The sequence below is a fragment of the Penicillium lagena genome (genome assembly GCF_028827675.1).
Source record: "Penicillium lagena strain IBT 129212 chromosome Unknown utg000008l_segment0_segment0, whole genome shotgun sequence".
Classification (NCBI taxonomy): domain Eukaryota; kingdom Fungi; phylum Ascomycota; class Eurotiomycetes; order Eurotiales; family Aspergillaceae; genus Penicillium; species Penicillium lagena.
Window position 1 is genome coordinate 1,448,674 of NW_026623229.1, and position 19,015 is coordinate 1,467,688.

Consider the following 19,015-nt stretch of genomic DNA (forward strand, 5'->3'; position numbering starts at 1 on the left):
CACACCAACCCCAATCTAGATTGGCAGACAATCTTCCCACCCGCGACACCTGACGATAGTTAATTACAAATACGTGACAATTCCCTCGGCTAGCCCATTATTGACGGCCCCACAGCAAATCTCCCGATTTCGGCAGTGCACAGCATCTATATCGGGATCGCCATGGTCCAATCAGAATGGGACCAAACCCTTCTATCAGGGAACCGTCAACGACAGTACACCGGATCCAACAAATACCAATCACTTTCCATGGACGTATCGGAAAAACAAGAAACCGCTAGACCGAACTGGGCATGATGATCTCCATTACGGGACGAGCCGTCGTCTGTGACGCGGTGGGGCATAGTCAGCTCCACTTTCTTAGGTAGGGAGATCGTATCACAGAGTGCTGTGAAAGTGTCAAGGGAGGAGGGATGTTATTATGTAGGATAGTATGAGAATTCATGCTTCTGTCAGAGTGTCTTGTCGTTGGTCGCATCTGACTGAGAGAGCGGGCAGCGGACTTGGGAATAATGCCCCACCCATCGCTGATCGACAGACCACAGACCACTTATTGAATCAGTGGACAGTGGGGTTGTTGAAAGTCTTGAATCATGGCCCGGGGAGAAATTAGGGTGATCCACTTGGGGATGTAGTTTCCTAGCCCAATGAATGGAAGTCGGGTATCACCGGTCCATACAATGACATTTATTCATTAGAGTAGGTATAAGTAAAGGATTCTACTCTTACTGTCCCAGTTAGCTTTTACTCCACCGACTCCTCCGTCGACACTGAAGACCTCCACTCATACGACGGATCATACGACTGATCATACGACGGATCATACGGCGGATCATACGACAAAAGTGACAAGAGCGTTGAAATGTGGAGGCCAATAAGAAAATGAATGGCCCACCCCGAGATTGCGCCACACAGCCACCGCCACGGTGGAAATAATACAGCGTACGTCCGTGCCAGCCAGTGGATGGCGATCGTCCAATCAAGAGTTCCCGATTAACCGGAGATCATGCCCGGATAATTTCCGAGCATCCATTCGGTCGCTGACAGGCCTGGACTACTGGCCCAGCCAATGAACGGCCGAGACTGTTTTTAGCAACATCCTCGGTTAAACGTAGTTCACCCAGTTGTTGGACTGGCGGAGATTATTGAAACGGACCGCGGTAAGAGTCGTTCCTTGGGGAATAGAACGCAGAATTATACGTAATTCAAAACCCAAGTCCACCCAGAAAAAAATCTGTCGCGTTCGCGTTCGCTTGCCTGAATGGAACGAACCCGTTTGAGAATACGGAGATGAACCGTTCTTGATCCAAATGCCAAGTACTGGTGCAAATCAGATTTTTTTGGCATGCCTCACTGAATCTATGTACTCAGTCCCGTGATTGAATTTTTATGTGCTTGAGCACCTACTCTAAGGCAAGGCAAGGATTCTTCAAAAGTAAGGAATGTGGTGCCAGCAAGGTCATCGTATTCTGTACCTATGCATCCAGTCCTAAAAAGCTATTGATGCCTCTCCGCTAGTTCACAGGCCATTACATGCAGAGAAAGAAACCCGGACAGTAAACAGAACAACATAAATAATCAACTCGGGACAGGGTATCAACGTCGTCGTGTACTTCGTCCTCTTTTTCACACACCGATCCGACATGCCAAAGAAAAACTGCTCCGTGGCCCTTCCGACTCATATACCGTCGTTGGGAATGATGACGCCCCCACTGGTGCGATAAACAGGGAGAAAACAAAATTAAACACATTAAAAACAACAACATATTGTGACAGGGTATCATTGCTCGGAGACTCGTGTATTATCCCCGCAATCAACGCCCCCAAAATGATGATTTAGACCACCGGACCCAAGAGAAAAGTAGGAAATTAAAAAAAGTCGTACCCTGCTCGGAAGCAAGGTGAGTCGAAGCGAGGGTGGGAGGAAGGAGGGGAAAGAGAGATAGAGATAGAGATAGAGAGAGAGAGAGAGAGAGAGAGAGAGAGAGAGAGAGGGAGGGAGGGAGAGAAAAGCAGATTATCAGTATGTCAACTTCATCTCGACGCCCATGGTATCGGTGTCAGCGTCGGTGCCATCTGGACAGCGAGCTTCGCTGATGTCGACGACCATGTCTTGACCCTCGGGGAGTTCTTGGACCACGTCGTCATCCACCATAATTTTTAGACCGCTGCGGGTGACATGCAACACGCTGACCACGCGCGAAGGATCGATTTGATGCTTCTCAGCGATCTTGCGCAGTAGGTCTCGGACGGTTCGTTCGGTCAGGTAGACGGCGCGGTAGTAGTCCCGCGAAGGTGTTTCGGTATCGGAAAACCGCACGTAGAAGCAGGCAATTGGCTTGCGAAGCCGTTCGGCTGGTGGTCGGTAAGTCGGGTCGATATCAATGGCCTCGATGTATCCCGCCGACATAGACGGATCGCCGGCTCCGGTTCTCTGGATGGTAACGGGATGACTCTTCACTTGAGCTTGGGGCATGCGTGGTGAGCTCAGGGAACCGCAGCTGTTGCTCGGAGAAAGAATAAAAGACTCCACGGACTGCTGCGATCCACCTGTGTTCTGGCGATCTAACCTCTCGATCTTGGTAATGTCGCCATTCGCCTCTCGTGGTAACCGAACCGGGTAGAGATCGGGATCATCACCTTCTTCACCGCGCAGACTCAACACGCTGATAGAACGAGTCGATGAGAACATGGCCTCCATCATGGCAAGCTTGGAGTGCAGATCGTCCTCCAAGGACATTTTCTCCGATTGCCCATCCTGTGAACTAACCGACCACGTCCGCTTGTGCTTGACCTTCATCGAACGATCCGTTCCCTTGAAGTTGGCGTTAGTGCTACCGCGTTTCCGTTTGCCAAATCCGCCACCCATCTCAGCCTGCGCAATCTGCTGGCTCAGCTTCTCGATGGTTTTCTTGACATGTGCGATATCGTTTGACAATTTCCGCTCGGCGCCATGATCGCGGAACAGTTTCACTTTGCAGTAGCACACTTCCGATTCCATCCCTTCGCCTGTGTCGTCTCCCGGTGACAAAATCTGCGTTTTCGCGCAGAGCCGCACCGGGATGCCTTTCACACCTTTAGAGTGGCTGAAATCGGTCGAGAGGAAGTTGAATCGCACGGGAATTGAGCAGTCGGAGGTACCGGTGGCCGGATTGGCCGTCCATGTGACGACGAAGCCATCGAAAGAGGCATGCTCGACATGGATCTGACGGTGCTTAGGGTCCTCACCACCGCCCTGAAGCGGATCAACATATTCAACGGCCAACAATTTGCCACCGCGCTGGTGGGACTCGCTGGAACCGCGCCCCTCTTTCCAAAGCTGCCAACACGTGGACGGTTTTGAGCGCTGCTCCTCTTCGTCAAAGGAGACGCGGACGTAGGTTCGATATTGGATGGGTTGCGAGCTCATCAACGGCGGGTTTGCGTCCATTACTGAAAGGTTGTACGCTTGGCCTTTATTGAGATAGGTGATGGGGATTTCCTTCGCGTCCTTGACCATGGCTGTCGGAGCGCGGAGGGAGACATTAAAGCGGAATCTGGGACAAGGGCGTTAGTAGGAGGTATGGTTATTGTGAGGGCATGCTCAAAACTCACTTTTCACCGGATGGATCCGCATACGACATGTCCACCTGGCCTGACAAATCTGTAGAGGCAGTAATATTCGACGCCGCGTCCATTTGCATTTCTTTTGAATCGGAAGTTTCGTCCATCGCGTCATAACCCGAGTCGCCGCGGTGCATAAATGCGCTGGGCGCAAAGGAGGACTGTTGCTGAGCCTGCGCATACATATTTATGCCGGGCATTTGTTGGGCGAATAATTGTGGGTTGTAATGTCCCAGAGCGTTCTGAGGATTAGAGACTGCAATCGGCAGAGACAGGGGCGTCATTGAATTCAGTCCCAGGGTCGGTGTGTGCAAGTCGCCGGCCTGGCTGCGCCACATTGCGCCCATACCACCAGAGTTCGGAGTGTAGAAGCCGGGGTGTTGGCCGGCGAAGTTCATCATATTCAGCGATTCGGGGTCCATGAACGAGGGTGTGAGGTTCAGGTCCAGGAGATTGCGGGGGGTGCGTTGTTGTTGTGAGGGAAATTTCATATCACCATTCTCCATCATTCTGTCCCCGAATCCCAGCCCGTCAGCGACAGCCCTGGAATCACCTAGAAATGCGTACCTTGCGGGCATCATTGGATCACCGGCTCCCTCGTTGAGAGGCCCTGTTCCTTGCCCGTTGGGTTCTCGTCGGGGTACGACATCTCCAAAAGTACGCTGGAACCGGCTGATAAGCTCGTCATCAGGCTTCTGGGAGTTCTTTCTACACAGAGAAGGGCAGTTAGCAATTTGGAATTGTTTCCAGACAGTCAACTTGTTTTGTTGTCGCACATCACTTACCGGTTGCTAAACATTGAGGGCGAGTTCACCGGCGGAGAGATTGCCCGGAATACGCGTGCGGAGTCGGGGAAGTGTCAGATAGGAGGGAAGAGGTAGGTAGAGGGATGCTGCGTCATTCGTATCCGAGCAGCGTTTCGACGCTTCCTTCGCTCGTTTTCTCCAGATTCACTGGATGAGTGGGCAATTCGCAAGAACCCAGATAGGCTCAAGGAATACTCTAGGAGATCCTCTAGGTCACTTCGATCTCAATGAAATCGCGACCAGGTGAGAGCGCAGAGGAAGCGCAATGACCGAGAGGAGAATGGTACCGAGTGAAACCGAAACCGAAGATTGGCGGGAGATCAAAAGTGGTTGTATAAAAGTTGAGAGGGAGTATCAAGCAATCAATGTAAGAATATGGGGGGGGGGTGCGAAGAGAGTACCCTTTCTTCTGATATATATGGAGGGGGGGGGGGGAGGTCAAGGGGAGAAAAGTAGAGAGTAGTAGAAAGCGGCGAGGGGCTTAATGAAAGGAGGGGAGGCGCGATGACGAGCCTTAGGTCAGACAGAAACGGTCCGTGGAGCCTCCAATAATGAAGGCCCGTGAGGAATATGCGAAAGGCCTTAATCTCAACTGTGGCTAAGGGGGGTAGAGGGGAAGTGTGGTTGGAGAGAGAGAGTGGAGAGAGAGCGATGGAAGCTTGCGGGTACGAGAGAACGAGGGTTGCCACTATGTACGTATTGTATAGGGTGAGCTCCGATAAGGACTAGTTAGGGGCCACATGGGGCAAATGAGATCACGGACAACTTTTTTTTTTTTTTAAGTTTGTTTTGTGCTAGTATTCACCGAATGATTGATTTACGTACCAGGGGGAGACATTCTGACTGTGGAACCGAAATTGCAAAAAAAAAAAATGGAAGAAAGACCCAAGGATGGGGATCGGTGGGGAGGAGAATTAAACATTTATTTTACCAGAGTAAATTACGGCGTATTATCAGAGCAAGCCACATCGGTTCTGTTTGCACATTGCACCACCGCCATGATATCATCTGCTATGCTATGTAGCCAGACGGGAGTACTTCCGGCTATTGATAGTAGTCTCACGATGGATGAGTTGACCAGAATGATCCTTGCCCGTGCAGCCCGGAAAAGGAGTGGGTATTTCCTACAGTCGGAGGTATTTCCAAAAACCCGCATACCTTCCTCAGGCAGCGAGATCATCTCGTTCGAGACTATCTGGTTCGTTCCACGAAAAGCTCCGTCTGTGGCGGTGCACATGTCGCCCTCGGCATTCATTTGAGTTAGATTTTGGAGGCCCAGGCCATCACAGCCATTGGATTGGTACTTCTGCGCAAAGGGCACCACAGAGCCCGGAACTCCCCCATGTCAAGCGGTCATGGGGCTGTCTGAACCGCCGATGTGGCTGCGACTGGCGGCCTCTCAGCCTGAGCCACATCCATGCTGATCTTCACATTTATTTTTGTCGTCTGCCGTGTCTCAAGACTCCACGTCAATGATTACCGATTGCGAATCCAACGCGGCTTGACCCGCGCATCCTACACCCCGTGGATGAATGACGCGTGACGTGGTTGTGGCTGTTTGATCGACCTCCTTCTTTACCGGTTCTTTCTTCCAGAGTGCTGTGTCTCGTATAGCTGCGTATGGAAATAGATTGCAGTATTTTTCAGCGGCTCACAGGGCTTCTTCCACGAACTGTCTTGTGGCGGTTAGCTGTGGCTTTCGCTCTTGAGCTGTACTTCCGTGTACCTGGACCCACTGCATACACTAGCCTGACAATCCGGTAACAAACCCTCGCCATTGCCTGGCTCGAGTTCCCGCCAATCAGAGTGCCAGATTTGCTGCCTGGGCGCTTCGGCAGCATACCAGCCGATCGTCCATTACTGTACCAAACGGGGATGGGGTACTTGCTGACGGAAGGAATCACTATTTCCGGAGACCCAGCCTGCTAATTAACTATGAAACGAATGTCGACAACTCTCTTCCGGAACGAACCATGGCTGGCTAAGTGCAAGCTAAATCCAACCCGCTCTCATTTGCCGGGCGCATACTCCGGTATCTGATCGGAAACTGTCTGAAGAACGACCTCAGACGAAAAAGGGAGGGATGGACTCCTTGGTACTTTTCCCCGCTCATCTCATCACTGTTTAAACTACAGGCGCTAGAGCAGGTAATCACCCGTTTCTCGCTAGTATGTTTGGTAAGTAACTCCCCTCTCTCTCAAAAAAAAAAAAAAAAAACGGAAAGACACTCCTCAGCAATTTCGGCAAAGTCCATGGGTGAGCTAGGCTCCCCTATTATTATTGCTATGTATTTGTTTCTTTGTCTGATTCGAAGTGGGTGCTGCGCCTGACGTCAGCGCCCGTCCGAATGCTGAGATGGCGTTACATCTTTCTGGAGAAACAGCCCCAGCCGTCATCGACACCGATAACCCGTGTTTTCACCTTTTCCTACCTTTGTGCGCTGTCCGGGAGCTATTATTGCCAAAGCCTATCAATAATACCTACAGGAGGAAGGGCTGGCCGTGCGTCAGTAGTACGTCAGGACACGTCAGTCAGTAAGGATACTTAGCATAACTTAACTTTGACAGCCACACAGGCACAAGCGCATCAATCGGCCTACTCTTTCACCACACGTCTCAGCCACGATCAAGGGTCTTTCACCAGCATCCAATAGTACCCCATCCTACGCGTGTGCGACCGCCGATCATGCAGAGTGTACACCGTTTATCTTCGGATAGGTACTGTAATTAGAGCACGAGCAGCACCGGGCGCGCAGATCTTCCAAAAGAGCTCCCAAGTGGCTAAGTAAGACTCAGGCAGCGAGATAGATATGTACCTCAAAGAGGGTCAGAGAGCGGGGATTGCGATCCAGTCACCCATCACAGCAATCCACAGCCAGTCAGAGTGTCCGTGGTGAGGTTGTATGTCCACCGCTGTCGCCACTGTGGATTTGTCGGACTAATGATCCAAGACGGTGCTGGTGCTTAGTCAGTGCATGGCAGAATGCCCATCGAAGATTCCATGCGGTCTTTTTGAGATTGTGGCGGTCACAAGAATAGATAGATCATCTCAACTAACTAATAACCATAATCTCATCCATCCGTCATTTCTGACACCTTTCCACAAGGCACACCGAATAGAGCAGCATTGTACAGCCAAGCACGGTGGGGAGTGGAATGCTCCTCACGGATCGGGAGGATCGGAGGAAGCGAATAACGGGCGCTGGAAAGCGTCCGCGGAGAAAGTGTGGCGAATTTGGAGGGAGAGATATGAGTACGGTAAGACTGCAGGATCAACACCGACCAACGTAACGCGGTCAGGAGGACGGGAAGATCGATGCTTCTTCTGTGACGTCCATTGTCGTGGGTGGATGGGGAAGGAGTTACGTAGTTCACATTCCTCGTGGGCTCATTATTCAATAATAATCGATCGGATATAACTACCCACTTCCACACAACACCCCTAAATGGAGACCGGCTGGCTCTCATTGGTTGCTGCTACTTCCGACCAATGAGCATTCAGCATCTCGACTCAGCCTTACGGGTAAACCGACGATGATGTTTAACAGTCAGATGGATGAGCCCCGCCCGATATGAATGATGTTCTTTTTACAATAGTGACAATAATGTTCGCCATGGTGTATCCGACCTCCAGGTCCTGCTTTGCCCAAAAAAAAGAAGAAATGCCCGCCATGACGGAAACAACGCCCGAGGTGTGACTGCCAAAGAGAAAAGAAAACATACTATAAACAGAGTAAATCCGGACTTGCGACCGGGGTAAGAATCAAAAGCAGAGAAACCGAACGTTGCGAATGGAAGCAATGCAAACAATCAAACACACACACCCCGCACCCTCAACGCCGATTTCGTCATGCAAGACTGCTAATGCGCAATGATCAACGAAAACCCATCTATCCATGAGGCGCAGGAGCCGGAAATGCCTGCGACTCGATACCCCAGAGGTGGAATCAGAGTGTGGCTGGAGTGGCTGGTCAGTAGGTTTTCTTCTTTGAAAGTAAACGAGGGACCATACCCAGATCCGCCGGCGGCATTCCCATACACACCCGATTTCCTCCCAAGACTCGTGAGAATCTCAATGCCATCAATCCAGAGTCCTGCACGAACGTAGAATCCAAGAAGAATTTCCCCCGCCGAGTATCTAGGAGCTGATCAGTCACGGTCGGATGCTTCAGAAACTTTGAGGCCAACTTACCCAGTACAAACTCATCACCACCGGGCTTGCCTCCACGCTTCCCGAAGAGTTGAGTGGTGGCATCTTCGTAGCAGAATTCAATCCCATCCACCGCGTACCCATGATAGACTTTGATCGAGGTCATAAGCTTGGTGTTGATAAAGGCACAATCCAACAACAACTGTTCGGGAGCGCTGCCCTCCATGGTTGACTGGCCTAGCATTCCGCTCTTGTAGCCGGACTGACCCTTGGGGAGCTTGACCAGGGACTTCTTCGACTTCAGTTGGCTGAGGTCTTCAACGGTGTAGCTTCCGAGAGCCCCAGAAAACACAACCAGCCGAATCTTCTTTTTCTTCTCCTTGTCGCTGCCAAAAATGCGCTGGCGGAGCTCGCTCTCGGTCGCCGCGACTTGCTTCGGGAGACCGTTGCTGCTGCCCATCTCCGTGTTCAGGTACTCGACAAAGTTGTGACAGAAGGCGTCCCCCTCCGCGTAGAGTTCCATAAAGGCGATCCCCGAAGAGGCAGTAAACAAGATCTTGCCGTTTTCGACCGGCCAGACCTGCACGCTATCGTCCGTACTGACGATGGAGTCGCTGGGAAGACGAAAGCATGGATGAAATCGGAAGCGCAGTGTATCGAGCCGATGCCAGCCACATTCATCATTCGGCAAACACACCTTTAAGCCTTGTGTCTTTGTCCGGGTCGAGAAGGGCTCTCTGGTGAGAAAAGAGCGACTTAGACGCACATAGTCTCGGAGCATGATACCGGACTCTTGGTGGGGGCTCCCAAAAAGATGACCTACCTCGTGCAGGTGAGCCCCGATGCCAAGGTTGGCAGACTCCCAGTTGGAACCTGCTTCGCCGCAGTCGTTTGCAATATGGTTCGTGTCTGTCCGGGTACAGTCCGAAAATGCGTCCACCACCTCTTCCAAGCACGATGGATAGCTCTGGAGACTGTGAGATCCGAAGATAGCCATTTTGATATCGTCTCCAGCCGAGCCAAGAGCTGCATGGCCGGTAATGGTCTGCGAACCCGTGTCCCAGTGGGAATCGAGCAAGAGCACGGAGACGTATTGTTTCTGCCCGGGTTGAGGTTGGAAATGGTTTCGCACTGCTTCCTTGGCGATATTGAATAGTTCATCCTTGTGTTCGGCCTTGCTGTTTTGTTGAGCGATGTTGAGATCCCGGAGCTCTGCCACTGTTTTCTCCGTGCGAACGATGTGAATCTTGGCCTCATTGCGCATGTTGCCTGTCGCTGCATCACGGCGACTGAGTGTTCCTGATTGCCATTCTTCCTCGAACCGGAAGCAACGCCGGCCGAAGTTTTTGCGGAACATCTGCTCCCCCGTGAACGCCTGCCAGAGATATGCCGCCGTTCGGTATTTCCGGATGGCCATGTCCAGCCCGTTTCCTTCGCGCTGCGCTCTCTCGGGTACCGCATCGTACGTGCCATCCGAATCCTTCCCCAGGAGAATCACCAGCTGCAATGGAGGCGTGTTAACCAGTGGGAGGTAGTTGATGCAGAGATGTGTGGAATGAACGGCCGGATGGGTACTTCCAGACGATAGTTTCGGCGAGATGAAGTCCAGCCGCAGGCGATTCGGCCCCGGGACCAAATGGATCAGAGCTTTGAAGTGAGATGCTGTGACCGGCCAGCCGATCGCGGGGAAATTCTCTTGGTGGTGGTTCACCGTGACACCTCCGTCCAGCGGATGATTTCGGGGATCTCCGATCTGGCCATATACAAGCAGTACTTTTTGGTGCACCTGGAAGCAAGGTCAGTATGTCTTTGATGATCGGAGATGGTCTCAATACCCATGAATTGTCGGCAATGGACACAATTCGCGGCGCATACGGCGAGCTGGGTGTTGGCGAGCGATACACGCCGTTGACCGAGGACGTGCTGCTACCCTGTGAAAACCAATCAGCCGAAACTCTTGACCACGCCCAATCCGTGACATACGATGATACTGTTGCGCTGCGAATGGGTCGCAAAGGGTCCCGGGCGCTGCTGCGGTGGGGGAGGCACCGGGGTGGTGGCGCCATTGAGCTCGGTCAACGAGGGCAGGTTTGGCGAGGACAGGTTGGGTTTGATAGACGAAGGCGGAGTGATGGAGTCGTAGGAGGAGGTGTCGATGGTTGAGGACGACTTGCCCGTAACCATCTCCACATTGTGTGATGATTTGGCGTCGGTGGATCTGGAGGAGGTATGGAAGCTGGCCTTGGAGCGACGGCGCAGCTGTTTGAAGAAGGGCATGGCGGGAGATGATGATACAAGAAAGAGGGAGGGAAAGCAAGAAGAGAAGGAGAGACAAGGCCGTTGAAAGAGTACCTGGCAAGTACTACCCTAGCCGGTACGCTACGTCAGGCAGAAGCAGGCGCAGTCAGCAGTGGTTGAAGTGGCAGGAACAGGACAGCTCGACCGTTTGCGGCGGTTGAGGATGGCACGCCCCGCCAGGTGATTGGAAAGGGGATGGGAGTAGGAAGACGGGGGACAGAGTAAGGAAGAAAGGGAAAAAAAAAAAGAAAAACCGGCTGTGCAAGAAGAAGATTATTTCGCCCGTCCGATCATAAGGCGAGTAAATTAATTGCCTGCGCTATCTCACTGTCTCAGACGATTACGTACCCCCTTCACTATCACTCCAGGACAATGAATGCTACACCGGATAGCATATAATCCGATGTCATCGTTCGTGAATGGATTAGTTAGCAACAATAGGACTCGAATCAATCGGCATTTTTGGCCAGTCCGGGCGACGAGAGATGCATTGTTGGTGACATGGTCCCAACACAGGGATCGGAGCACGTTGCCATCGATCGCATGGATAGGGACCAATGGACTCGATGGAGCGAGTATCGACGGAGCGAGGGATGGGAATTTGCATTCTTCAAGCGTTCACGGGGAAACGGACCCACGGAAGGCTGGAGGAGTTAGTTCGCGGCCTAGTTAACTATGGGCGCGAGAAAACAGGGCATCTGACAAAGACCTGAGCGATAGATCAGATTCTCCATTCAGGGCCATTCAGGGGAAACCGTCATCGGCAACCAACATTTATTAACAAAGAAAGAAAGACGAAGAAGAAGAAAAGAACGTGCTGGCGGGACAAGTGAGTAGTAGGTCGAGGGCAGCTGAACTTGACAAATCCCGTGTTCCCAGCCGCCCTTGCTCTTCTCTCTCTCACTCACACACACTCTCTCTCTCTCTCTCTCCTCGTTCCCCTCCAATCCTTTTTTTTCGACACACTCCCTCTTCACTTCCATGCCCTCCATGGCTCTGTCCCAGCCTGGTTCTGCCGAGAAGACCATCCGCAAAATCGACATTGCCCAGGTAAAAAAAAATACGACCTGCAGAATGTACCCCAACTGACCGACCCTTCATTCAGGTCTCCCTCAGCTTGCAGGACCGTCTAGGCCTGGCCAAGCTCAAGTATCAGCATGGTCGACTACACGGTCTCCACGACCCTCGGCTCGACTTTGACAGCGACAAGCCGTCCGACTCGTCGTCCATTTTTTCTCGCAGCCGCTGCGAGACGCCCTTCACCTCTCCTCCCCAACGAGCCGCGACCTACTCCAAGGAATTGCCCCGGTCGGCCCGCAACAAGCATGCCGTGACCTTCAATTCTCGTGTGATGCAGCCCATGTTGTCGGCCAGCCGAAAGCGGCTGCGGACGGACTCGATCACTGGCCAACGCCCGGCCAAGGCACCCCGTGTCTCGTGGAAGAGCTCGTACCGGCTGCCCGAATCCTCGCCGGCCACCCACCGGCAGACCCATCATCACCCGGTCTCCTTCATGTCCGAGGCCCCGATCCCCGAGCTGTCCTCCCCTGTTCAATACCAATACCATGGCCCGTCGGACGAGGAAAACGACCCAGACTTGCCCCTGCACAGCTTCCGGAACATGAGTTCGATGGCCGGCTCCTCGCCGCCACGCACACCTCCCCCAGGCACTCGAGACTGTCCCGATCCGACCGCGCTCTGAAGCACGAGGATGGCGCCGACCTGCTGCTGTACCTAGCCAACTCCCCCACTCCAGCCCGTGTGGCATCTGGCCAGCCCCAGGCCTTCCCCCCATCGACGCCGCCTAGCCAGCACGCCGTGCTCCCGTCCCTGACCCCGACTCCCGGCGGCGGTCCGTTCCCTAATTTTGGGACTCCCGGCCAGCAATTCAACTTTGCAGACTTTGTCAATGTCACCCCATCCCCAGCCCAGCCGGCCTGGGGCAATCGCACTCCAGGCAATGCGTCCCGTACGCCACTGACTGCCCGGGACGCCCGCAAGCGCCTGAATTTTGATAACCTCGCGCCTCCCAATACCTCGAGTCCCCGCCTGCGCACCAAGGATGCGGGCCTTGCCCTGCAGCTGGGTGGTGAACTACACCCTTAAGCACCCTCTGTCTCTTTTCTCTTCCCGTATCGCACCCGAACACCCCTATTAATGACGGCTTCATGATTACGCTCTGTACACAGTGTCGGTGTTTTCCTTTCTTTGTACTCCCCATTGCATGTCCCCCAACCGGGATGGGACGAGGTCTGTGTGTTTTCTACGCGTGCTATTATGCATCCTCACAAATTCTCCTCCAAACCCCTGCATCGTGAGAGCACCCCGGCACCTCCCCAGCATCCATTGGCGTTTTTGTCTCGTGTTTTTGTGTGTGTGTGTGCGTCTCTGCACTCCTCCTTTCCTTTGTCTGAACATGCCCCATCTGATGTCTATGTGCCATGTTCGCAGTCCTCCCCGTGTCTTTACGAGCATTGACGAATTCCCTGAGCAAATGCAATGACCTATGTCCTTCCGCCCCAACACGTCCTGTTTCTGTTCGCGTCACTTTCGCGTCTGCGCTAGTCCGAAAATAGTTTAATGGATGATGTCATCAACCATGGATCGTGAAGACTCGCCTGCGCTGGTTGATTGGATAGCCCAAATATGGCCTTGCGTACAGTTTTAGTGTAAACTCGGCCATAAACTACAGGGGAGAGGAAACATGTCGTGATTCTGAAAATAGACTGTATATATTATTGTCCCGATCCGAAAAGCCACGCAGATGGCGCAACCCGCCCCCCGGACGACGTGCCATTGCAACGCCCGCTCAGTCCTCCTCCTGCCACCCCTGCTGTACAGTATCAAGATTATTATTGTTATTATTATATACCTCGTCATCAGCACGACTACTACTAGCCGCCGCCGCCGTCTTCTCCATCTGCTTCCGCCACAACAACGCCAAATAATCCGCCGAGCTCGCCTCGTCAATCGACTTATCCTCGCGCACGCGCAGAAACCTCGGAAACCGCAGACTCAGCCCGCGCTCGTCACTAACCAGCCCTATGGCCGCGGGGTACGTCGGACTCAACGTGATATCTGCAAAGGCCATCTCCCACACTTCTTGTGGATGGAACCACACATCCGGCGAGCCGGGGTACTCGACGTAACTGGGCCGCGAGATGACATTCGTGCTGCCCTCGGCGTATTTGGTCGTGATAGTTTGGTAGAATTTGTCCGTGAAGCCGGACATGCATTTTGTCACGGCTTCGAGGGAGCCGGTTTCGGGGTTCCGCACCGCGAGCAGGATCGGGGACCACCATTTCGCTTTGCGGCCTTGGCCGTGCCATCCGGCGACCGGGATTAGGTCGAGCGTTTCCGAGGAGGTGCTGTAGTCTTTTTTCACCTTTAGCCATGATTCTAGGCGTTTGTCTGGTTCGTAGGTTGAGAGGAGCGCTTTGCGCCGCGTGCTTTTTTGCTTCGTGGTTGTGGCGGGCGCTTCGCTGGCTTCAATAGGCCCGGCATCAGCGTCATTGATTGGCTTGACTGCATTGTCTAGCACCTTAACCATGATACCCTCGCACTTTGCATCAGTAGCACTCTTGAAGAAATCCAGCACGGCCTCCGAGTCGGCGGACGTGGCATCCAGACTCTTCACCCACGTAAACCGGTTGGGAATCTCCACGAACAAACTTCGGAGGAGCTCGCGACGCTCGCGAAGAGATCGGTCCAGGAGAGGCTCGCCATTGAGATACATCAGATCAAACGCGAACAAGCACACATTGACTGTGATGGCTCCGACTTCCACGTTCTTTTTTGCGCGGTTGGTCAGCACCTGAAAGGGCTGGAGATCGCCCGACTTCTGGTCAACAGCGACGACCTCCCCCTCAAGAATAAAGCTGGACACGCCCTCGCCTCGGATCTGGGGGACGAGCGCCACCAGGTCCGGATACTTCTCTGTCATGAGTTCGAGATGGCGTGAGAAAATGGACACCTTGCCTTGCTCGTCGCAATGCACCTGTGCGCGCTGCCCATCATATTTGAACTCGCAACTAAAGTCTCTTGCTTGAAGCTTGGTTAACATCTCCGATAGGTCACGAGTGATGCTGCCCAACATCGGCCGTAGTGGAATATGTAGCGCGAGACCGCATCGCACGAGCAGTTCTTCTGTAACTCCAATCTCCAATAAACACGGGACCAGATCATTGTAGTTAGGATGTCGGGCGTACGACGCCTTGACGATCTCTTCTGCGTTGTTGTATGTTTCAGTGAGCTCGTCCTTTTTCAGACGCGCGAGTTCCTGAGGCCTGACGGCGAACTCGACGCCCGCTGGCTTGGAGTAGAGAAAAGCTCGCGCCAGAGCAATTAGCATGGTAGTTTTCACGGCTCCAATTCGCAAGTTCTGGACGAGAGTCCGGACAATGTACCGGCTCTCTTCGGCGCCTCGCGCATCCTGCAAGAGTTTCTCGACAATTCGTTGCTTTGTTTCCTGGCTGCCGGTCCCTTTGCTCATCGCAATCTTCATCAACGATTGATACACACCCTTGATCTTGAGTGGCTTCGGCTTGACCAGTGTAAAAGCCTGGCGCTTCTTCGCCTCGAACGCGACATCGCCCGCATCGCCATGCTTATCGTAGAGGGACTTGAGCCCCTGATTGTCGAGTCCGTATATCTTCTTTAAGGCCTTGGAGATGGCGGAGCCGCCCAGTCCAAGCTCCAGTTCATCATATGGAGGCGAGATAGAATTGGTTGCCAGCCATACCGCAGGAAGAAGACTGGACGGGTCTCCTTCGATCAAGATCCGGATAAAATTGACCAGTGTATCGACGATCTTGATTCGGCTGGTTGTGGCGTTGGCCAGGACGAAAGCCCTCGTCAGCAAGGCATACGACGCATCGCCGCCCTCGGACGTCCAATGCGACCGCAGCTCTTTGGCGTATTTGGCTGCATCGAAAGACTGGGGGCTTTGGTCTAGAGGAACTGACAAAGATATTGTGTCCTCGGTGCCTGTCGACGACTGTAGCGACAGCGTGTGCTTCTTCGGCGTCACCGGAGCTACCGTAGGCACATCTGCTGCTATCGGAGGCTCGGCCGGAGCTGTGTCTGTCCAACGCTCTGTTGGAACAGCAGCTGCTGGTTCTGCGACCGAGGAAACACGCTCTTCTTGGTCCCACTCTGCCTGGAGCTTGCGCGCTAGAGCTTCATCCGAGACGGCCTGGTCGGTGACGGGTTCAGCTCTGGTCTGTTGGGCCGCTTGGCCCTTGAAGAACGAGGCGATACTTTTTTGCGGCGACGAGTCAGCTGCATCGCGCTTGCGCTTTTTGGCTGGGCTGGGCATCGCTCTGTGTTGTAGTGAAGTAAGTAGTGAGGGTATGAGGTAACCAACATAGTCCATCCCGCCCAGAACCCAAAAGCCAAGCAAAGCGACACCTTGCGCTCCCGCATCGGTTTCCCTCCGCAACAACAATGGCCGCCAGCTTGTCGTCGCACGAACGCGCGCGGGTCCAGGACTATTTGAACGATAAAATTCAGGTCTCCGCCGACCTCGAGAGCCTGCACTCGCTGCTATCCGGTCTACACGCGCAGCAGGAGCTCCAACGGAAACAGGTACGGTTGAATTGCATGCAATCCCCAATCCCCTCAACACGCACATGGCTCATGGAAATTTCCGATCGATTAGCTCGCAGAAGCCCACGAAGCTCTCTCCAACGCGACCAAAGCATCCAGAGACCATGCCGAAGCCACGCGGCAACGAGCCGAGGCGTTCACCGACGAGCAGGCCGACATCGACCGGCGGCTGAAGGTCATGACACAGTCGGACACCAGTGATGAAGCGGTGCGGAGCCTGGAGTCGAGCATGGAACGGCTCCGGAGGCTGGAACTGTCCAAGGGATACGTGGAATTACTGAAGGAAGCCGATGGATTGAGGTATGGAGACGGCTCTCCTCATGGTCCTGAGAAGACTGACACTGGCAATTCAGCAAGGAAACCCTCAAGAATATTTCCTCCGCACCTCGTGCCGCCTTGGAACCGTACGCTCGACTGCGGAAGATCGTTTTGTCGCTAAAAGAAGCGCAGCCTGCTGCAGAAGGCGCGGCGCCTCATCTGGTTGACCATACGGAAAAGCTGGTGTCCGCGTTGAAGCAGCAGATGAAAACATACTTTGGAGACAGACTGCAAAAGACACTCGAGTTGATGAAGTGGCCTGCAAGGGAACTGGATATCACTGATGACCTTCTGGCCCAATGGAGACAAGACGTCGAGCTCCTGATTGACCTGCAAGCACCGTATGAATACCTCACTTGCAAACCCACGGATTATGGGATACTTATGACTGTTTAGGGAGCTGCAACAGCGTGATGCTGTCGCAGTGGGACAGACCGTCGAGCCGCCCGTCCTCTTCCCGTTGGAAGTCATGGTGCATGCACTGGATCTCCGGTTCAAATATCACTTCAGTGGCGATAAGCCCACAAATAGGCTGGACAAGGTAAGTTTCCATAGCCGCGTGTTGAATGTGCTATTATCTAACTGCTCACCAGCCCGAGTACTTTCTGTCACACATCATGGACCTGATCAATCAACACAGCGACTTCTTCGCGTCCTATCTTCAGCCTATCCTTGATGAAAATGCACAGAAGTTGGGACCAAGCCTGGAATGGAATTTCTATAATGCATCGCACGCTTTCATCACGGCCTTGCTGCCAATGCTCAGGCAGAAGATTGCCACTTTCCTCCCTCAAATTGCCAACCACCCTCAATTGCTCAGCCACTTCATCCATGAGTTGATGGACTTTGACAATGAAGTCCGGGAATCCTGGAGCTACATGCCAGATCCATATGCGGACGATAACTGGAAGGGTATGACGTGGGAGGTTCTGACCAAGGAAGGATGGTACGATCGTTGGCTGCAGGTTGAGAAGGACTTCGCGTTGGCTCGATACAAGGACATTATCGACACTCCTGACAGTGGAGAAATCGACTACGATGGTCTGGAAATTACAGCGACTAAACCGACGAAGGCCGCAATGCGGGTGAACGATCTGCTGGAGACCATCACGGACCGCTACCAACCACTTTCGTCTTTCAGCCAAAAATTGCGATTCCTCATTGACATTCAAATTACGATTTTCGACCAGTTCCATGAACGCCTTCACTCTGCCCTCGAAGCTTACTTGGCCATGACTTCTACGTTAGGGCGCACCGTGCAACGAGGCGATGGCCAAGCCAGTGTGGAGGGTGTTGCCGGTCTGGAGCGGCTCTGCAGGGTTTTCGGAAGCGCCGAGTACCTGGAAAAGAAGATGGAGGATTGGGGCAACGATATCTTCTTCGTTGAGCTCTGGTCCGATCTTCAAGAACGGGTCCGCCAGAACCAAGACGGCCAAAACGTTGCCGGCTCCATGTCCGTTGCAGATGTGGCATCGCGCACGTCGCCCGCTGTCGCCAGCAGTAACGGGGCCCTCGCATCAGCAGACGGGGCCCTCTTCGATGAAACAGCCTCGGCCTACCGACGGCTCCGGCTACGCTCAGAAACCATCATCATTTCTACCCTGTCCTCCAACATCGTCGCGGCTCTGAAACCCTACTCCCGCGTGTCTACGTGGACAACGTTGTCGGCGTCTACGTCGGGATCTCCTTTGTCGCCGTCATCAGATCTAGCGCATGCAATGCGCACGCTGTCCACACAGCTTTCTTTCCTCGCTCAAGTTCTGGGCATGGCTCCTCTCCGCCGCGTCTCCCGCCAGCTTCTGCTTTCTATCCAGACGTACATCTGGGACAACGTGCTGACCAAGCATACCTTCTCCGCAGGCGGCGCAGCCCAGCTGGCCAGCGACGTCGGTCATCTGTGCAGTGTGGTCGACGGTGCTCTCGCAGCGACTGGTCAAGCCGGCGACTCGCTGCGAACCATGAAGAAACTGAACGAGGGACTGCTGCTCCTGGGCTTAGATGCCTCGGCATCGAATCAAGAAGCTGGTGATGGACCCCCCGTTGTGTTGGGCCTCTGGGACGTGGAGAAGAGGCTGTTCAAGGACAACGACAGTGCTCGAGAAGTGTTAGCAGAGTTGGAGATTGATCTGTTAACGAATGCCGAGGCGCGATCTGTGCTGGAACGCCGCGCTGAAATGGGTGGTTAGCTTCACCTTGTAAGCTAGGGTCATATATAGCCATTGATCCATGAATAA

General features: G+C 53.5%; 5 protein-coding genes across 5 annotated transcripts; 2 read left to right on the plus strand and 3 right to left on the minus strand.

The window, feature by feature from the left end:
• Nucleotides 1–2,020: 2,020 nt before the first annotated feature.
• N7510_011173 (uncharacterized protein) lies at nt 2,021–4,402 on the minus strand (the record flags this gene model as incomplete). Its single annotated transcript, XM_056983098.1, has 3 exons — nt 2,021–3,536; nt 3,595–4,311; nt 4,389–4,402. 3 exons carry the CDS (start codon nt 4,400–4,402, stop codon nt 2,021–2,023), a joined length of 2,247 nt encoding a protein of 748 aa, XP_056828592.1.
• Nucleotides 4,403–8,269: 3,867 nt separating this feature from the next.
• On the minus strand, nt 8,270–10,835 carry N7510_011174 (zinc metalloproteinase family protein; the record flags this gene model as incomplete). Its single annotated transcript, XM_056983099.1, has 4 exons — nt 8,270–8,553; nt 8,601–10,344; nt 10,394–10,489; nt 10,542–10,835. 4 exons carry the CDS (start codon nt 10,833–10,835, stop codon nt 8,270–8,272), a joined length of 2,418 nt encoding a protein of 805 aa, XP_056828593.1.
• A 1,011-nt stretch (nt 10,836–11,846) lies between these two features.
• On the plus strand, nt 11,847–12,962 carry N7510_011175 (uncharacterized protein; the record flags this gene model as incomplete). The annotated part of the gene is made up of 3 exons (XM_056983100.1): nt 11,847–11,906; nt 11,962–12,405; nt 12,468–12,962. 3 exons carry the CDS (start codon nt 11,847–11,849, stop codon nt 12,960–12,962), a joined length of 999 nt encoding a protein of 332 aa, XP_056828594.1.
• Nucleotides 12,963–13,665: 703 nt separating this feature from the next.
• N7510_011176 (putative DNA ligase I) lies at nt 13,666–16,173 on the minus strand (the record flags this gene model as incomplete). Its single annotated transcript, XM_056983101.1, has 2 exons — nt 13,666–13,689; nt 13,729–16,173. The coding sequence occupies 2 exons, from the start codon at nt 16,171–16,173 to the stop codon at nt 13,666–13,668; spliced, it is 2,469 nt and encodes an 822-aa protein (XP_056828595.1).
• A 128-nt stretch (nt 16,174–16,301) lies between these two features.
• On the plus strand, nt 16,302–18,967 carry N7510_011177 (RINT-1 family protein; the record flags this gene model as incomplete). The annotated part of the gene is made up of 5 exons (XM_056983102.1): nt 16,302–16,442; nt 16,516–16,763; nt 16,817–17,122; nt 17,178–17,322; nt 17,375–18,967. 5 exons carry the CDS (start codon nt 16,302–16,304, stop codon nt 18,965–18,967), a joined length of 2,433 nt encoding a protein of 810 aa, XP_056828596.1.
• Nucleotides 18,968–19,015: the final 48 nt, after the last annotated feature.